Below are 15,632 nucleotides of genomic sequence, written 5' to 3' on the forward strand. Positions count from 1 at the left end.
GTTCACAGATAACTAATGACAGTAACCAAACACACAGAAACTACACCTGGTTCAGGGTGTCCTTGAGCAGGAGGACTGGGAGAGTACTTGTGTTTGTATCGGGAAGGAAGCATCATATGCAATTGCTTTGTTTATATACTCTTCCCTAGCACCTGCTTTTGACATTATAAGGTCAAGATAATGATTAAACGGCTCTCTGGTCTCACACCATGGCTACTATTACCACGTTTAAAGTGGTATAGACCCAGTAGCTCATTCACACAAAAAAGGTGTAACACTTTAATTTCTTTTTTTTTTTTTTTTTAAGAGCTAAAGTACAAGTACGAATTAATTATTTCCCACTATACAACCTTGATGTTGGTAAGTACAAGCCTATTAAGTCAATACAATTCTTCTGGGGAAAGGGATTCGCTTTAATTCCAATCAAATGAGGTCCTTACTGTGCAATTTCAATTATGTCTAAATTTATCACCCCAGAAAGAGAATGGCCATGAATCACTGTGCAGGAATGGTATAATTTAGTCAGCTGGTTCAGCTGCCTCAGTACTTTGGTATTTAAGGATTTTCATTATTTCATTTTCTTAAAAAACTAAAACATTTTAAAGGATTTGTTTCATACTTTTATTGTTCTCTAAAACAGATTAGCAGCAGCAGAAATAATTTAAAGAGCTGATTTATGAGGGTACTATTACAGCAAGCAAACACAGCAGAAGAAAAAGAGTTACTGCAGCTCAAATGTAATCCTTAGGGAATGTTTCTATTTGTATTCAGACATGGCTAGGTGGAATGTCGCCATACATCCAAGAGGGTAAGCCGATTTCTTAGTGCTCTAAGTATTTATTTTAAAATTACTTGTTAGAGCCACATTTTCTGTTTGGGCAAATAAATCAAAAGCATAATAATCTCTTCGTGAAGTGATGTCAAGAGTTCTTGGCATGGAGTCTGTCCAACATTTAACTGTAAGAAGTGACTATTTTAACTAACCTACACAACAGAGGTGCAATGAGCCATTCAAACCACCAATTTACTGCTGCTGAACTGAGCTGCTTTCATATCCACACACTGGTGATTCCACAGTTTTGGATCTTCCTGTACAATGAATCTCCAAGTAATATTAACATATTCACCTAAGAACTCTATAGCATAGAACAAACTATGTAAGGAGTGCCTGAGACTATTTTACTTATTGTAAAATGTTGACAAGCAAAAGTTTTATCTATTGGCAGAGACTTCTTGAGATTTCCACACAGATTTAAAAACTTCCTTTTTACATAGCATTCAGCATGCCTAACTGATTCTGGGTCACATTTGGATGGCCTTGGGATCAGTTCAAGAGCTGATCAATTCTAAAATTTGCAAGAGCATTCTTGGCACCTCCAGTAAATCTTGGGAAAACTAGAAGCTTAAAAAAAACCCCCAAAACCCCCAAAAAGTAATAAAGGAGGGACAAGGGAATCTTATCCTCCATGCAATAGGTCCACAGCTTCAAGCTTACACATCTGTTTGGAGGTTGAAGAACCTGCCAGTAAGTAATTATCAACACATCCCAGCATAAAAACTAGCTCTCATTTCTCATCTTCCCAGCACAACTCAATATGCTGAAGATAAAGGGTGCACATGCCTGAAAATTTGTCCATTTTTCAAGACATAACAGTCACCTACTAAAACAAACTTACAAACACTTCCCCTCCTCCAGCCTCCTCCGACATTGTGAGGCAGGGTCTGTATTGACCACAACAGCAGGAAAAGGTGGTAGCAGTAGAACCCAAACATGCCCTGAATGGGAATGGAGTAAATACATAAAGCTCCAGGAGAGAGATGGGGATACAGCAGCAATAAGAGAATTGATGAAATGAGATCAAGGGTTCACATGGAGCTTCTAATGAGAGGGTGGAGGAAAAAAAAACAGGAAAAGCAAAACCTCAAACAAGAAGACAAAGGTGATAGCTTGCTATGGTAACCACCAAAACCACTGCTTGTATTGAAAACGTATCACAAAATGTAATTAGAGACAGTAATTAAACTGAGATGTTACATGCCCATGCTTTTTGATGCCTTCCTCACAATGTTCTTTTCCCTGTTTAAAGGTTTTGTATAGGGAGAAAGTAAGGAATTTAGTTGCTTGTTTAGGATTTCCTGATAGATGTTAGGAAGCGCAACTTTTTGGCTATCACAGCTTGGCACAGGGATTATACTGCTCAGATAAGATGACAACATTTGAAAAAAAAAAAACCACCTTAGTCTGAATAAAAATATATAGTTTAATTAGCTTTCTGTTGGTTACATTTAAATCACATTTAATGTTAAATTAAACTGCATTAAAAATCTGTACAAAGTATGATGTAATGATACATAGCTTTTACATATTCATTATAATATACAAAAACATTAAAGTCACACAGAATTCAAGCAAACATCACAAAGAAGAAAAAAAAATTACAACCATACACATATAAGGCTGTGCATTGAGTGGGTATCTATAAGTCTAACGAGCAATAGCAATTCATATGACCAAAGTGAAATGAAATTCACACAGCCCACACACAATTACCATAGTATTTTAGACCCTTTCCAGGAAAATTATTCCCAAAGCCAAGCTACAAGTGACAATACAGTATCACAATGCAGGACTAAAAATGCTTTATTCACACCAGAATTCCCTAGATTTTTCATTTTGTATTTGGCAGTTACTCAGTACTTGGATTTTAAAAGCCTTAAAATCTTAAAACTTGTCTCACAAAACAATTATTTCTATTCAAGTACGAGACTCAACCTGACAGTTCTAAAAACAGTTTCAACATTCTAGAAATTCAAGGGGAGTTTCAGAAAGTTTCTTATAAAAAAAGTAAAAAGCATTCAAGACAACTTTAAAAGAACATTTGAATGGTAAGATAATATGGAACTTCTTCAAAACCTATTTTTTGTTATTAACCAACAACTAAATATCACAGAAGCATGTCTACTAATAAAAGCAGAGTTGACAAGTAGAAGTCCGATTTGCAAATACTCCTAGTTGACACCTTTAGCCATTACAAGGATAGGATCTTTACAAAGAGGCAGTGTTCAATATCTGTGTGCCAAGGTTAAAATCCTTTTGACCTCCCAAGAGGCATCAAAAAAACAGTCCAGGCCTGTACCGGTACATTTAAAATAAAGCAAGACGATACATCACAATTGCAGCACCATGAACTCTGGAACATCTGAAATAATTTCAGAGCATCTGATCCTCAGCTTCCAGCACAAGGAGCCAAAAAGCACCACTGTGTAACAGAGGCAGAAGACAAACTGAAACAACCAGTAGCCAGTGTAAAGCAGCAAACAAACAAGCAGATGTAGAAATCTCAGAAGCCACGCATGACTATGCTGTCTACCAAACAACAACTGCAGCTATTGACCCACCGTTTCGAGCTTTCGAGTGAACAGATGAAAAAAGAAATTGTTACTTTGATACCCATTGAAAAAAGAAAAGTTATATTGTCATGTGGCTAGGACTACCAACATTCACAGACTGTTGTGAAAGTCTTCACTTACTCCTTCATTTTTGTATATACGTACACCATAATCTTGAGAGACTACTTCACATATTAAAGACCAAATCTTTATCTAGGCGTGAAAAAAGCCACGAGGTACTTTATATACTTTCAGACAGACTTACAGGTTGTCTGAATAGATTTTACGAAACAATTTAGAGTTTGGCTGCTTCTCTGTGAGAAAGTAAGCTGTCTCCACCCATCACTGCAGTATAAACGCACACACAAACCAATAAAAATAGTTCATCACTGAAAAGCAGTGAATATTTGAAAACAATCACAACAATTTGACAATCTCATCGGATTGACAGTAAAATCTGTCTTGCCCTGAAGTAGCTTTAAAACAGACTTTGAACTAGCGTGAAGCAAATAGTCACAACTACAAATGAAGTCTTATATCCCCATCTTTATTCCAGATAAAAACTACACACTAACAGAGGCTACAACCTGAACAGTGTGAAAGAAAAATGCAACTTCTGCATTAGTGTCAAAGCTAAGAATGGCACTGCTGTGGCTGAGATTCCATCCTAAGCTCAAAAAAGCCATCATAATTAAAATAAAAACTCAGTAACAGAGTATCAACTACAATTAGCTAATATCTCAATTTCTTTCACAACGCCAATAGCTGCCCCTTTTCCAGATGAAGTTAAAAAGCCACAAAAAGTTAACAATGGAAGAGAAGCTTGTGGATGACGAAACTTAAATGAATCTCTTAAGGAAAAAAAAAATATTCTGCTTGTACATTGTCTGCCTCCTCCCCAAAAGAAAAACAACTGACTTTGTAAGAAACTCTTATCCTCAATTTACATTTTCAATAGAAGTTGTCACACTTTCTTATAACATTCTACAGATAACATATGAATGTCACTGGGTTACTAACTTGATTTGTAATTAATTTTTGAATTAATCCTCCTTACACTGACTTACCATTAGGACAAGAGAGAAATGAGTGCATCCAGAAATTTGCTCCGGTCTTCTGTTTTCAATTCAATTACTAAGATATGAAAAATTTTATTACAAGATGCATATAACTGAAAGACATACTGATTATCACACTTGAAGAATATTAATTCCAAGTATGCTTATTTATATTCTTAATGAACTTTAAAAAGGAAAGATAAACTCGTTATTTGGACAAAATGCAAAGCACATTGTTTATTTTACTCTCAAATTTCAGCAAACTCCAATTTCTAGGTGCTCACTGAAAGGTATAGCTGCCACTTTTTAAATTGAGGAATGTTTCTTTGTATGTTCAACATTCATACATAAGTACGTGTTATTAAAACCTGTCTCTTTTGCCTATCTCTGTATGTGCTTACAAATCTCATTGCATCAGAATCTCCTTTTTCAAACAGACAATGAAGAACGCACCTCATAACATCACCATCAGACTTGGTTTGGCTGCTAAATATAAAGAAATCTCACAGATAACCTCGTAGAGTTTTAACTGAGGTACATATATGAAAATCATCACTCCATGCAAAATGTAGATTGCCTCAAAAAGACATGCAAGCCTCTACTTAGTAGTTTACCATTTATGCACAAGATAGCACTTAGAAAAAGATTGATAAATAAGGTAGTTTGTTTTTGTATTAGACACAGGAACAGGGTATCAGATAGACACCCTTGATGTTTGCATCTAAGACATACACAAATGAGTGTCTTGTCTACAGCCATTGTGCTTTATGGCGGCCGTGTGAACACTGACCCCTGAAGGACTATCTGGTGAATGGAACAAGTGACAGCATTACTCACTTGACATGTCAAAATGGTTGTGCAAAGTCCTAGAATTGGTACTGTCTGCAGCTTTCTCAAAAGCTCTTCCAAAAAAGCTAGAAGATGAACAGAAATACAAATGAACATTGCAGAAAAGGCTATCTTTACGAAGGTAGAAATATGGAACTTTTTCCTTGCTGAGAGTTTAAAACGTCTTCCAGATATTTTTCATGTGCCACTTATTCAACATACACCTCACTTATTCAAGTGCAAAAATCTGAACGTTGCAGGCTTTAAGAAATCAAGTCATGGGTCATATAGTGAAGTATTTCCCTATTTTTGATAAAGCAATAGTTAAGAAGAAGAAAAAAAAACCAAACTTTCAGGGAAGTTGGGGAACACTTGTATTGTCTCCAAGTATCTTGTGCATATCCTATGCAAAATGCATGTTTTTAAGAAGGATACAATTCAAGTCAACCCATTCAGTGTTAAATAGATACAGGAAAGATATATTTGCTTCAGAGACAGGAAAAGTCTATAGATAACCTTTAGAAAGAACTTTTAAACAATATGCTTACTTTTTTTTGTCAGAGCTTTCTGTCTCTGGAGGAATCCCCACCATGATCACAGTTCCCTGTTCAACAACCATCGGTGCAGCCATTACCAGTGGCAGCAATTTACAGCGCTTGTTCTTTGTCTGGAAGTCAGAAAGCCTCTTTGTTAGACAAAACTCAGGAAACAATTTAGTTTCAGCTCTCTGTGTGAGCTAGTATTACAAATACTCATCTAAGGATACATCTATAATGCAGTACCACAGAAGGTGTTTTCTTTACATAATCTCGTAATGCCCTTCTTTCTTACAGTAAAAGTCACTTTAAGGACCAAGAGAAATTTCAGTTCTTCGATCTTGCATTCTATTTTAACACCGAAGTGATACAGACAGACAAGACAGTATTTACAATAAAGAAAAAATTCTTTTTTTAAAAAAAGGAAGAACTACAGTTATGGATATCTAAAAACTTAGACTGGGCTTAATTTTTTGCAATAATCATCTTATACTGAAATACAACAAATGAAACATTGGAAACAGTCTTCACTAGAAAATATTTTCCCCTGTCATATTGTTTTACAGCAGTAAGCTGTAACTTTAACAAATTCTGTAATTCAATTAAATCCAAAAGTAATTCTGAAGATTTTAATATTTTTAGACAATTAAGTATATGAAACAGAATTTGGTTAAAATGTTCTATTCTTAAGATAAATGTTTCACAGCAAGTTTTAAAAATGCTGTCCTGCTCCTGGCAGCGGACTGGTTATTCACGGTGTTTAACTTTCAAAATGAGGACAGACAGACGCAATCTGACAAGGATGGACCATCATAAATTTAATTTACAAATTAGGAAGTGCTCACTGCGAAGACAGTTCTCAATCTTAAAACGTAATTTTTATCTGAATTGTGCTCAAAAGATAAATGCAATTTAATTTCAGTTACATTAGTTGTAAAGACCAGAGGATTTTATTCAGACAGACACAGAAATCTTTAGATAACAATTACCAGTCCTGCAATATTGCTTTTTTTGGTGTCACATTAACATTTCAAAGTACATATTTAGTGATATGCTCCCTCAAAACTTACAAAATTACACAAAGATTTTAGATTTTAAGTATTTCAGTGATGAAAACTCCTTCTAAACTGTCTCCCAGGCAGTTATCTTTCCCAGAGGAGCATTCACAGATATGCTAAAATTATCCAACCAATTAGCACATAATGCTTTTAGTAATCAACTGCAAGTATCCAACAGAACAATAACTACTACACAGGCCAGAAGTTAGTTAGTCGAAAGCTTTTCGTGTACTTACAGAACAAACAAACGATTTCAGTAAGTATTTACTGAGTAGGCACAGAGACACTGGTTTGGAAAACAGTTTCACATCTGGTGTGCCCTAGGAAAAGAAGAATTATTTCAATGACAAGCCAAGATGATTCTTCCACTTATTTAATTTTAATATCTACTGACAGGTCTAAAGGTTTTGTGTGGCTCAAAGAACACTGACAAGAACCATTACAATATAGGAGTTTAATCTCACCCACTTGACATGGAAACAAAGCCCTCTCCCCTGTGAGAGGACGGATTCTTCCTTTTGGAATTTCAGAGTAGATGTCAATATAGGCCCATCAGAGGGCACAGTATAGACAAATAGGTTATTGCTGATGGAGCCATTCTTATTGAGTCAAGCAGTTACAAAAACAGTGTTATTCAACGATGAGACAGCCAAATAATACAGCCAAAAACTAGAATTCTGACCTCCATGAGAGAGCAATAGAGAAAAGGCCCTTGAGAAATTACAAGGTTGGTGCAAATACAGCTGGCTACTGTCTGCTGAATGGCACGTAACTGTTTTTTGGCAAGGTCCAGTCCATGGTGCAGTTTGTCCAGGTTACCCCTGCAACAGAACAAATAAAAATAAACACTTGCATACAAAAATAAAGCTTTTCACACAAAAGCGAGACGTCTTTAAACACTACTCACACAGATATTTTGATTTTTCTCCAACAACTTACAAAGCACCAAGGCATCTTTTAGATACATAACCCACGTGCCCTAAATAAAATAGTTAAAGAATGAAGGGACATATTTTTGGTACCTGGAGAGACTGTCCAAAGCTTTAATGAAATTAGTTGTTTCAGGCCCCTCTTTCTCTACATTCTCCATGAGAGAAGCTGTTGCATAAACTATATCACTTGCTGAGAACTTGTTCTTAAAGCCAAAATGAATGCTGAAGGTTTGAACTCTTAAATCCTTCATTCTGCAAATTGAGATAAAACCAGTAAAGATTATTATCAACATTATTATCAGCATTGACCAGCCATCTCCTCTGGTTGTTAATGTTAAGAACATGAAGACAAATCATACCCTAGCATTTGCAATGAGCTTAATACTACTTTGCCAATCTAAAACCCATATTTTTAAAACAAGATGTTACATCCCTTCGCACAAAAATGTTGGAACTTAATTGAAAAGTATTTTTTTTAAATACGCAATGCTTTATCTGAAAATTACCCAAATTTGTTTGCAGATTCTTCAATCATTTCCCGAAGATTTTCTTTCAAAGACATGTCCATGGAATTAAATTTCTGTTTCACTTGCTTCAAAGGCAAACTAGAAACAGAAGGAAAAAAATACATTGATAGGCATGCCAGATGAAACAAATATTTTTGCCTTCCTTTCATAAGACTTTCTTAATATTAGATAATTTAACAAGTTAAGTGTGACTAAGCTTGTTTGTGTTCTTTTTTCTTTAGTCGTTGAGGAGTGGATGTGAGAAAGCATAGGTTGCTGTCTAACCTACTATTCTATAAAGGCACACAGTTGAAGTAGTCCTTGTACAAGACAAATTGCATAACTCAACTCCAAGAGACTCTGTAACCTACTCGGAGCCCCACAATCATATCTAAAAACTAACAAGTTGCATTCTCACAATCTATATTCTCAATATTTTTTCCATAATTCACTGAAAAAATGCTCCTTTAATTGAGATACAAATTTTTATAGCTCACCCCATGTCAGCCAAGAACTCCTGGAGCCTCTTCTGCCCTTGTACAGACCAAAGCTTAAAGCTTGCAGAGGTATACGAAGTGTTACAGAGACTTTCATATAGAGACCAGTGCTGATAAAGGGCCAGGCGCAGACTGAACAGGAATTAGGGAAAATAACTATGAACACTTGTATCATTTGAAGTTACAAATATTAACAAAACTCTGTAACTAGTAGGTAGGTCTTCATTTTCCCTTATACCTCACATCTGTATACTCCATAATATAGCTAGGTGCTGAAGGTGCACGTAACACAAGATGAGCAATGCTGACTTGTAACTAATTCTGAAAGGTTGAGCTGAAATGAAGCTACATGAGATATTGAAAGAGGCATTCATGTTCAACAAACCATTCCAATTTCCATTTAATTCCATTCTCAGCATTAGAGAAGTTTGGGATTTTTTTTCCCCTAGATACAAACTCAGTTGGGGTACACTAGGTCAGTAAAGTTTGCTTTTTCCCAGATTCTATGGAAGGATACTCATATTCAAATGCTATTCGCACGCAATCAATTGACAGAGAATTTTCTTCATCCTCATTGCGGTGGTTATGGCGAGACACGTGACGCTGTAGGATTCCAATATCAGTCACATACTTCATTCTTAAACAACAAAAAAAATTGTCACTTCACATTCTTCCTGTGTATTTTTCTTCTTGATTATGAGAACACAAGAAATTCTTACTAAAGCTTACACACTGACCTGTCAGCAGCGTGAAAACTGCAGACACATCTTTTAAAAAACCCAACTTGTTAAATGATGTTTTTCAATATTCAGCCATACACCTAGTCAGTTAAAGCCAAAATAAAACCAATGCGGAGACAGGATGACCAATGAAATGAGTTACTTATTACATATATCTTCTTAAAGACAGTGTACTAGTAACAATAGAACACCAGTATTAGTACACATGTACTACTAGAATTCTGACAGTATCTAGAAAGAAATATGAAGCGGGGCAGGGGGAGGAAGGAGAAAATTTGAAAACTGTTAACTAAAATTGGAAAGGAAGTTGGAAGATACAGAACTTTTTTCCTTCAATAAAACTGTATCAAGGTCATATTTACATAAACTACTACTAAACAACTTTTCTTCCTGGATCAGAAGTGATTGCTTTATAATTTTCTGAAAAATGGAGTTAAAAATGCCTTCCTATTATTTAAAATTTTAAAATTCTAAACAGTAGAAACGGAAAATACAATTCTTTCTGATGTATATTCCTGGTTGTGGAAGGCATCAGATCACATTATTTCATTAAGATATTTAATGTCACTGTTTATTAATCATCTTGTATTATATTAATTCACATATGTTTCCTGCTCTCTAGTAATTGCTATTAAGAGATAAATAAATTTTTAAAATAATAAAGATAAATTTAAAAATCCTTCTTACTGAGTGATTTTATCTTGGATCCATTGATCTGTTAGGCCAACAATAGCCCACCTAAAATTGGGGGGGGAAGGAAAAGGAAAAAAAAAAGTTAAAACAAAATATATTCCAGTACAGTATATTTTATTTAACCCTCTAAGTATGTAACAGAACAAGTCAGAAACACTGATCACCAACTGTACATAGAAGTCAATAACAAAGCTATATACTATTATTCCTTTAGCAGACATACACACACAGTACCATCCTCCCTTTTTCCATGCAAAATCTGTTGGTTGCTTGTAATTAATTTACACAGACATGTTCTCCAATTGAAGACATATATTGACTCGGGAAATAAACTGGAACCTCAAACTGAAATCAAATAGTTTTGGGAAATCTTGTCTCTTTACTATCACATCAAGCTGCTAGCCTCTATGAAAAATGATAATAGAAACATACCACAACATGTCATTTAAGTCTTTAGACATTATCCACGCCAGATCAAACATCACCATCGCAGACTATACGAGGAAAAAGCAAAAAGAGAGGATAAATGAACAGAAAACTCTCACTAAATTAAAAAAAAAACAAAAACAGTTAAATTTGCCAAGTACTAGCATGTTACTGAAGATCTACAAATCACAGTTGGGTTTGACAATCACCAGTTTCTTACTAAGACACTAAGTAGAAAGAAAATATTTTATACAGCTCTGCAAACCTGCATTATATATAAAGCAGCACTTAACAAAATATAAAAATAATAAAAGAGCCCAAATGACAGGAGGAACAGACACTTTGAGATCTCTGAAAGGCAAACAAGCTCCCTACATCTATAACAATAAGACATAACAAAAACCAACAAGATATAACCATATTATTATAACGTGTAGTAGTATTAGATAATTACAACGTTGGATATTATTTCCATTGGAACTTTGTGTTTTTATGGTAAGCGAGTTTATACTTACTGAGGTCCCATGGTACTCATATTGCTCATAATCAAAAAGAATTTCTCGTCTAAAAAGGGAAAAAAAGCCACAACAGATTTAACTAATTGGTGAACTGGTCATTGGATCCAATTCAAAATATAAGCCTGGAATTGTGAAATAATATTTAAATTTCATATTAGCAATTACAAAAAAACTTGGGCTAGAATTTTTTTTCTGAAATGCAACTAGATTTTAGAAGAAATGTAGAAACCACACTGAAATGTATTCAAAAAGTAAAAAGGAAAAATTAAATAATTGATTCCTCAAATCCCATTTTCCTATCTGATTTGTTCCTGCTCATTCCTATTGACAATAATGGGATTGTAAAGAAAGAAAACAGAAGTGCAAATTTCACCCCAAGATGGACAAGAATACTACAGCTACTTAAAAGTGAAGCACCGCCCCTATTGCTACTCAGATTTACAAATTACTATTTACAACTATCCTCCATTTAAAAGTTTTACTTTTATATAGTAAATATCTGTCTCTACTTTCTGAATAAAGTTAAGACTAAAACATCTTGCAAATCAAGCAAAATGGTATCATGGTTTTGTATTGTCAACAGCATTTTAATGAAAGAATAAAAGAAAAAGATATGCATGCAACATAAAAAACCAAACAATTAAACACACCTGCGTGCCTCCCACTCTCGCCTTTGTCGCCTTTTCATTGTTCTCTCTATTACATCCTGTAAATTAATTTAGATGTTAAAAAGCTAGAAGACAATACTCTACTAGATTAGCACCTATACAAATACCTTAATGACTAAGCCTTCATTAAGAAGACTTTAAAAAAGAATTATTCTCATTAACACCTAAAGGGAAAAGTATTATTATCAAATATTTTCCAGGGCACACACTTTTATGAAGTCATGGCATCTTTCTATGCTAGTATTTATTTAGCTCACCTTCACAAATAAGAGTACACAGTATTTTCAATGGTACCAACATTGTATCCTACCACTTTATATAATAAAAATGATATTAATGAAAAATAATTAATGAAGATCAGAGAAAAAGCCACTGTACATTTCAGCTCCATAAATACCATCATCAGCTTGAAAATGAAAAGAAATCAAAAATATATTTGTGAAATATTTAACAGATTAAAAAACAGTTTTTGTGTATGCTATGTATAGATTTTTCTTTGGATTTCTGATAACTTTTCCTGAGCTAGCACACTTTGTACATTAGTAGAAAAAAATGTACAATATTAATAGAAAAATAAAATGAAATATATATTAAATTTGAGAATGTCTTAACGTTTAATTGTCTCTTGATATTGCTAGCCTCATGCCTTTGGTTCCTTGTATGATATAAATAGAAAATGTGCTACAAATAATATACACCAATTTTTTTTTTTGGTGTCTTTACCATAATATACTTTTGTTAGTTTACTGGTACAAGGACAGACAAAATGTATTGTTAAATTTTTTGGGAGCTTCAATCCTCTCAAACATTTAAAGATATCCAAACAGTTTGTATCTAAGTAAGTTGTTTTGCTAGACCTTTCAGCACACAATCAGAGACAGATCTCTTCAGCTCACTGGTTACACAGAAGACACCATTATGCATAATCAAGTTCAAAACATGTTTTGATAACCAAAAAATATTTCTGTGCAGCTCAGATAAACAAACATTTTGTGTATGTGAAACTCTAGTGGTCATAGTAGATTATTTATAAATCTTGCACTTGAATTTGTCATCTAATGGAACATAATCTTTAAACTCAATTGTAATTATTGTGATGATGAAAAGTATATATAACAACTGTTTTATTCTCCTTCTTTTTACAACCAAGCAGCAGAAACACACCTCTTCAAAACGTCTACGTTTCTCTGAAGGTTCTGACCCATCGCTTTCATTCTCTGAGTCCTCTTCTTCATCCTCATCATCTCTGAAGATATCATCATAAGCAGGAACATTGAGCTCATCATCTTGTTTAACTAATAGCTTAATCTAGCAAGAAAAAAAATGTGTTTTAAATAAAGTACCTTATTTAATTATTAAAATTTATTTCAAATACTTTAGATCCTTAGTAAGAGAAACTAAAAATTCATTTTGGCTGTGATCAGTTCCTGGCATAATGAAAATATTGCTTTTTAACACAAAGACCATACTTACTCGTACACATGAAGAGTAGATGTATTCTTTGTTACAGCATTACTAAGAGTTATTTTTTATGCCTGTTAAAGGCATGTTATCAAATAATTTGTGCTTAATACCCAAATTCTAGGTGTTGCTAGACTCTTAGAGATAATAAACGTTACATTCTGGAGGATGTTTATCCTTTGATTTGTAGTAGCTTGATTTATAGCAACAGGATTAACAGGTGCTTACTACTGACAGCTACCACACTGTTAACTGTATTTTATTACTGAAAATATTTTTTTTCTGATTGTGTATATTGCTGCTGCAAGTATCCATTGATACTGCTTTCTGATCTACTAGCTAACTCTGTAAGCAGTTTTGCAAAACACAGAAAAGGACGACACCACCCACCACCACACTGTGTGAAGATTTTTATTATGCATCTTTAAGGAAAGCTCAGTTTACCTGTGTGTCATTGTAAACATTCACTACATTGATAGGTCTGTGGCTGTCACATACGAAAAAAAAGGTGTCTTCTTCAGGCTGCAAGATCTCCAGAAGGTCAACATTGGCACCACAATTAATAAGAATAAAATATTTGAACTGCAAACAAAATTAAAAAGGAGTGGTTTTTACTGCAATTTGCAGGTACATGGAAGACTGAAAACACCTTTACAAAACCTCCAAAGCACTCATCATTGCCAAAACTTGTATTTACTTCCTGATATTTAATGCCTCAGAGAAGGAAAAAAATTTCTAACACAAAACACCAAATTCAGGGATGTTGGACATCCAATACCACCAACTTTTTTACGTCAAAACAGATGCAAACTTTATTTTAATCTATCAAAATTATAGCATATTAGTTTGAGCTGATGTAAAAAAACTCAACAAGTTTGTTACTCGTATGTTAAAATTTAGCCCCTGTTTTGAGGTAATCAATAATAATAATTAGCTTAAGAGATAACATTTTAAGTTGGGAAAAAGAAAGAAGTGCACATCCATGTAAGATGAGCTGCAACTTTAAAAATTTCCGGTATTTTTTTACCTGATCTTTATGCTCGAGAAAGGCAGTTTCAAGTTCCTGCCATCCAGATACTGGGACAAGTGTATATTGCACATGATCACATTGAAACAAAGCCTGAAATGGAGCAAACAGCAGTTAGCTAAGGTGAGGGAAACAATCTCTTCTACAATGTTACACTATGCTATAATTATATTTCATACAAATCCTCATCTTGAAGACATCCCAAATGACAAATCTACGTGAACTTTGGGAGTATGACTTAACCAGTCTTCAGTGTCATAACTCATGGCAAAAATAAATTACAAAAGCAGATTAAACCGTCACCCTTTTCCCAGTTCAGACTCATTAAGAGGATCCCAGGACATTATTTCTCTTACTGTTACCCTGCAGTGACAACAAACAAAGACTTACTTGGAGTATTTTACAAGCACATAACGCGTCAACATCTGAAGCAACTAGAAGAAGAACACGCTGCAAATAATATAAGAACAGTATTAATATATTAACATAGGCATCAACTCTGATGTGCTGGTATATGAAATACATAAATCACTGTGAGACCAGAAAGTGAGAAATTTAGGGAGAGATCATCACAAGCATAAACCAGGATTGTTTCTGAATGGACACCGCAAACAAAACTCACTGATTGGGAGCTCAGTAAATATGAACAATAAACTCCACATCCCCAAAATATGTCAGCTGCTCTGAGGAAATGTAATTATCCAGACTCCTATGAGCAGCACATAGTTGTGAAGGTTCAAAGCTAGTCAGCTCTACAACTATTTTCATCATCTCTCGACATGCCTACGTTTTCAGCATGAGGTCGGAGACAGTTTTGATTAAAGAAAATATGTAGCAAAAATTACAGCAAGGCAGCTCCTGAAATATCATTGATTCAGGTGAAACAATTTATCTGGTGGTTTTTAGTTTGGTTGGGGGGGTTGGGTGTCGAGATTTCGCTTATAGCTGGAGAAGTTGAGGAAAATATTTTCATTTGCACAATCCAGAATATCGTTCACAGGCAGAAATACTAAAAGCCTGTCCAGCAAAAGCTTCAGAACACAGATCCACCCTAAACAAAGGAAGCAAATCCTGAGTGAAAAATGAAAGCAGTCAGCCAGCCTTGCTGTAAGAAACGCTGCAAGAGAAACCTCAGAGAAGGGAAAACACAAGATCCAATATCTGGGCAAACACCACCGAAACGGTTACAATGATATACCCAGGAAATGTCTTGGTTGAAGAAAAGATCCGTAAGAGCACCCAGAGCACTCCCGAGAAAGAGGGGAACCGCAAGGAAAGCCGCTGGCGAGGCCTC

General features: G+C 34.7%; 1 protein-coding gene across 1 annotated transcript; it reads right to left on the reverse strand.

Moving 5' to 3' along the window:
* Positions 1-3,122: 3,122 nt before the first annotated feature.
* Positions 3,123-14,788, reverse strand: CDC45 (cell division cycle 45; the record flags this gene model as incomplete). Its single annotated transcript, XM_010082957.1, has 18 exons — positions 3,123-3,260; positions 4,458-4,524; positions 5,286-5,362; positions 5,825-5,943; positions 7,107-7,190; positions 7,553-7,691; positions 7,893-8,054; positions 8,309-8,407; positions 8,806-8,937; positions 9,323-9,442; positions 10,233-10,283; positions 10,671-10,732; positions 11,180-11,228; positions 11,833-11,888; positions 13,015-13,158; positions 13,756-13,893; positions 14,339-14,431; positions 14,729-14,788. Coding segments are annotated over 17 exons (1,650 nt in total), but the record flags the coding sequence as incomplete, so codon positions are not given.
* Positions 14,789-15,632: the final 844 nt, after the last annotated feature.

The sequence above is a fragment of the Pterocles gutturalis genome, unplaced genomic scaffold (assembly GCF_000699245.1).
Source record: "Pterocles gutturalis isolate BGI_N339 unplaced genomic scaffold, ASM69924v1 scaffold11650, whole genome shotgun sequence".
NCBI lineage: Eukaryota > Metazoa > Chordata > Aves > Pterocliformes > Pteroclidae > Pterocles > Pterocles gutturalis.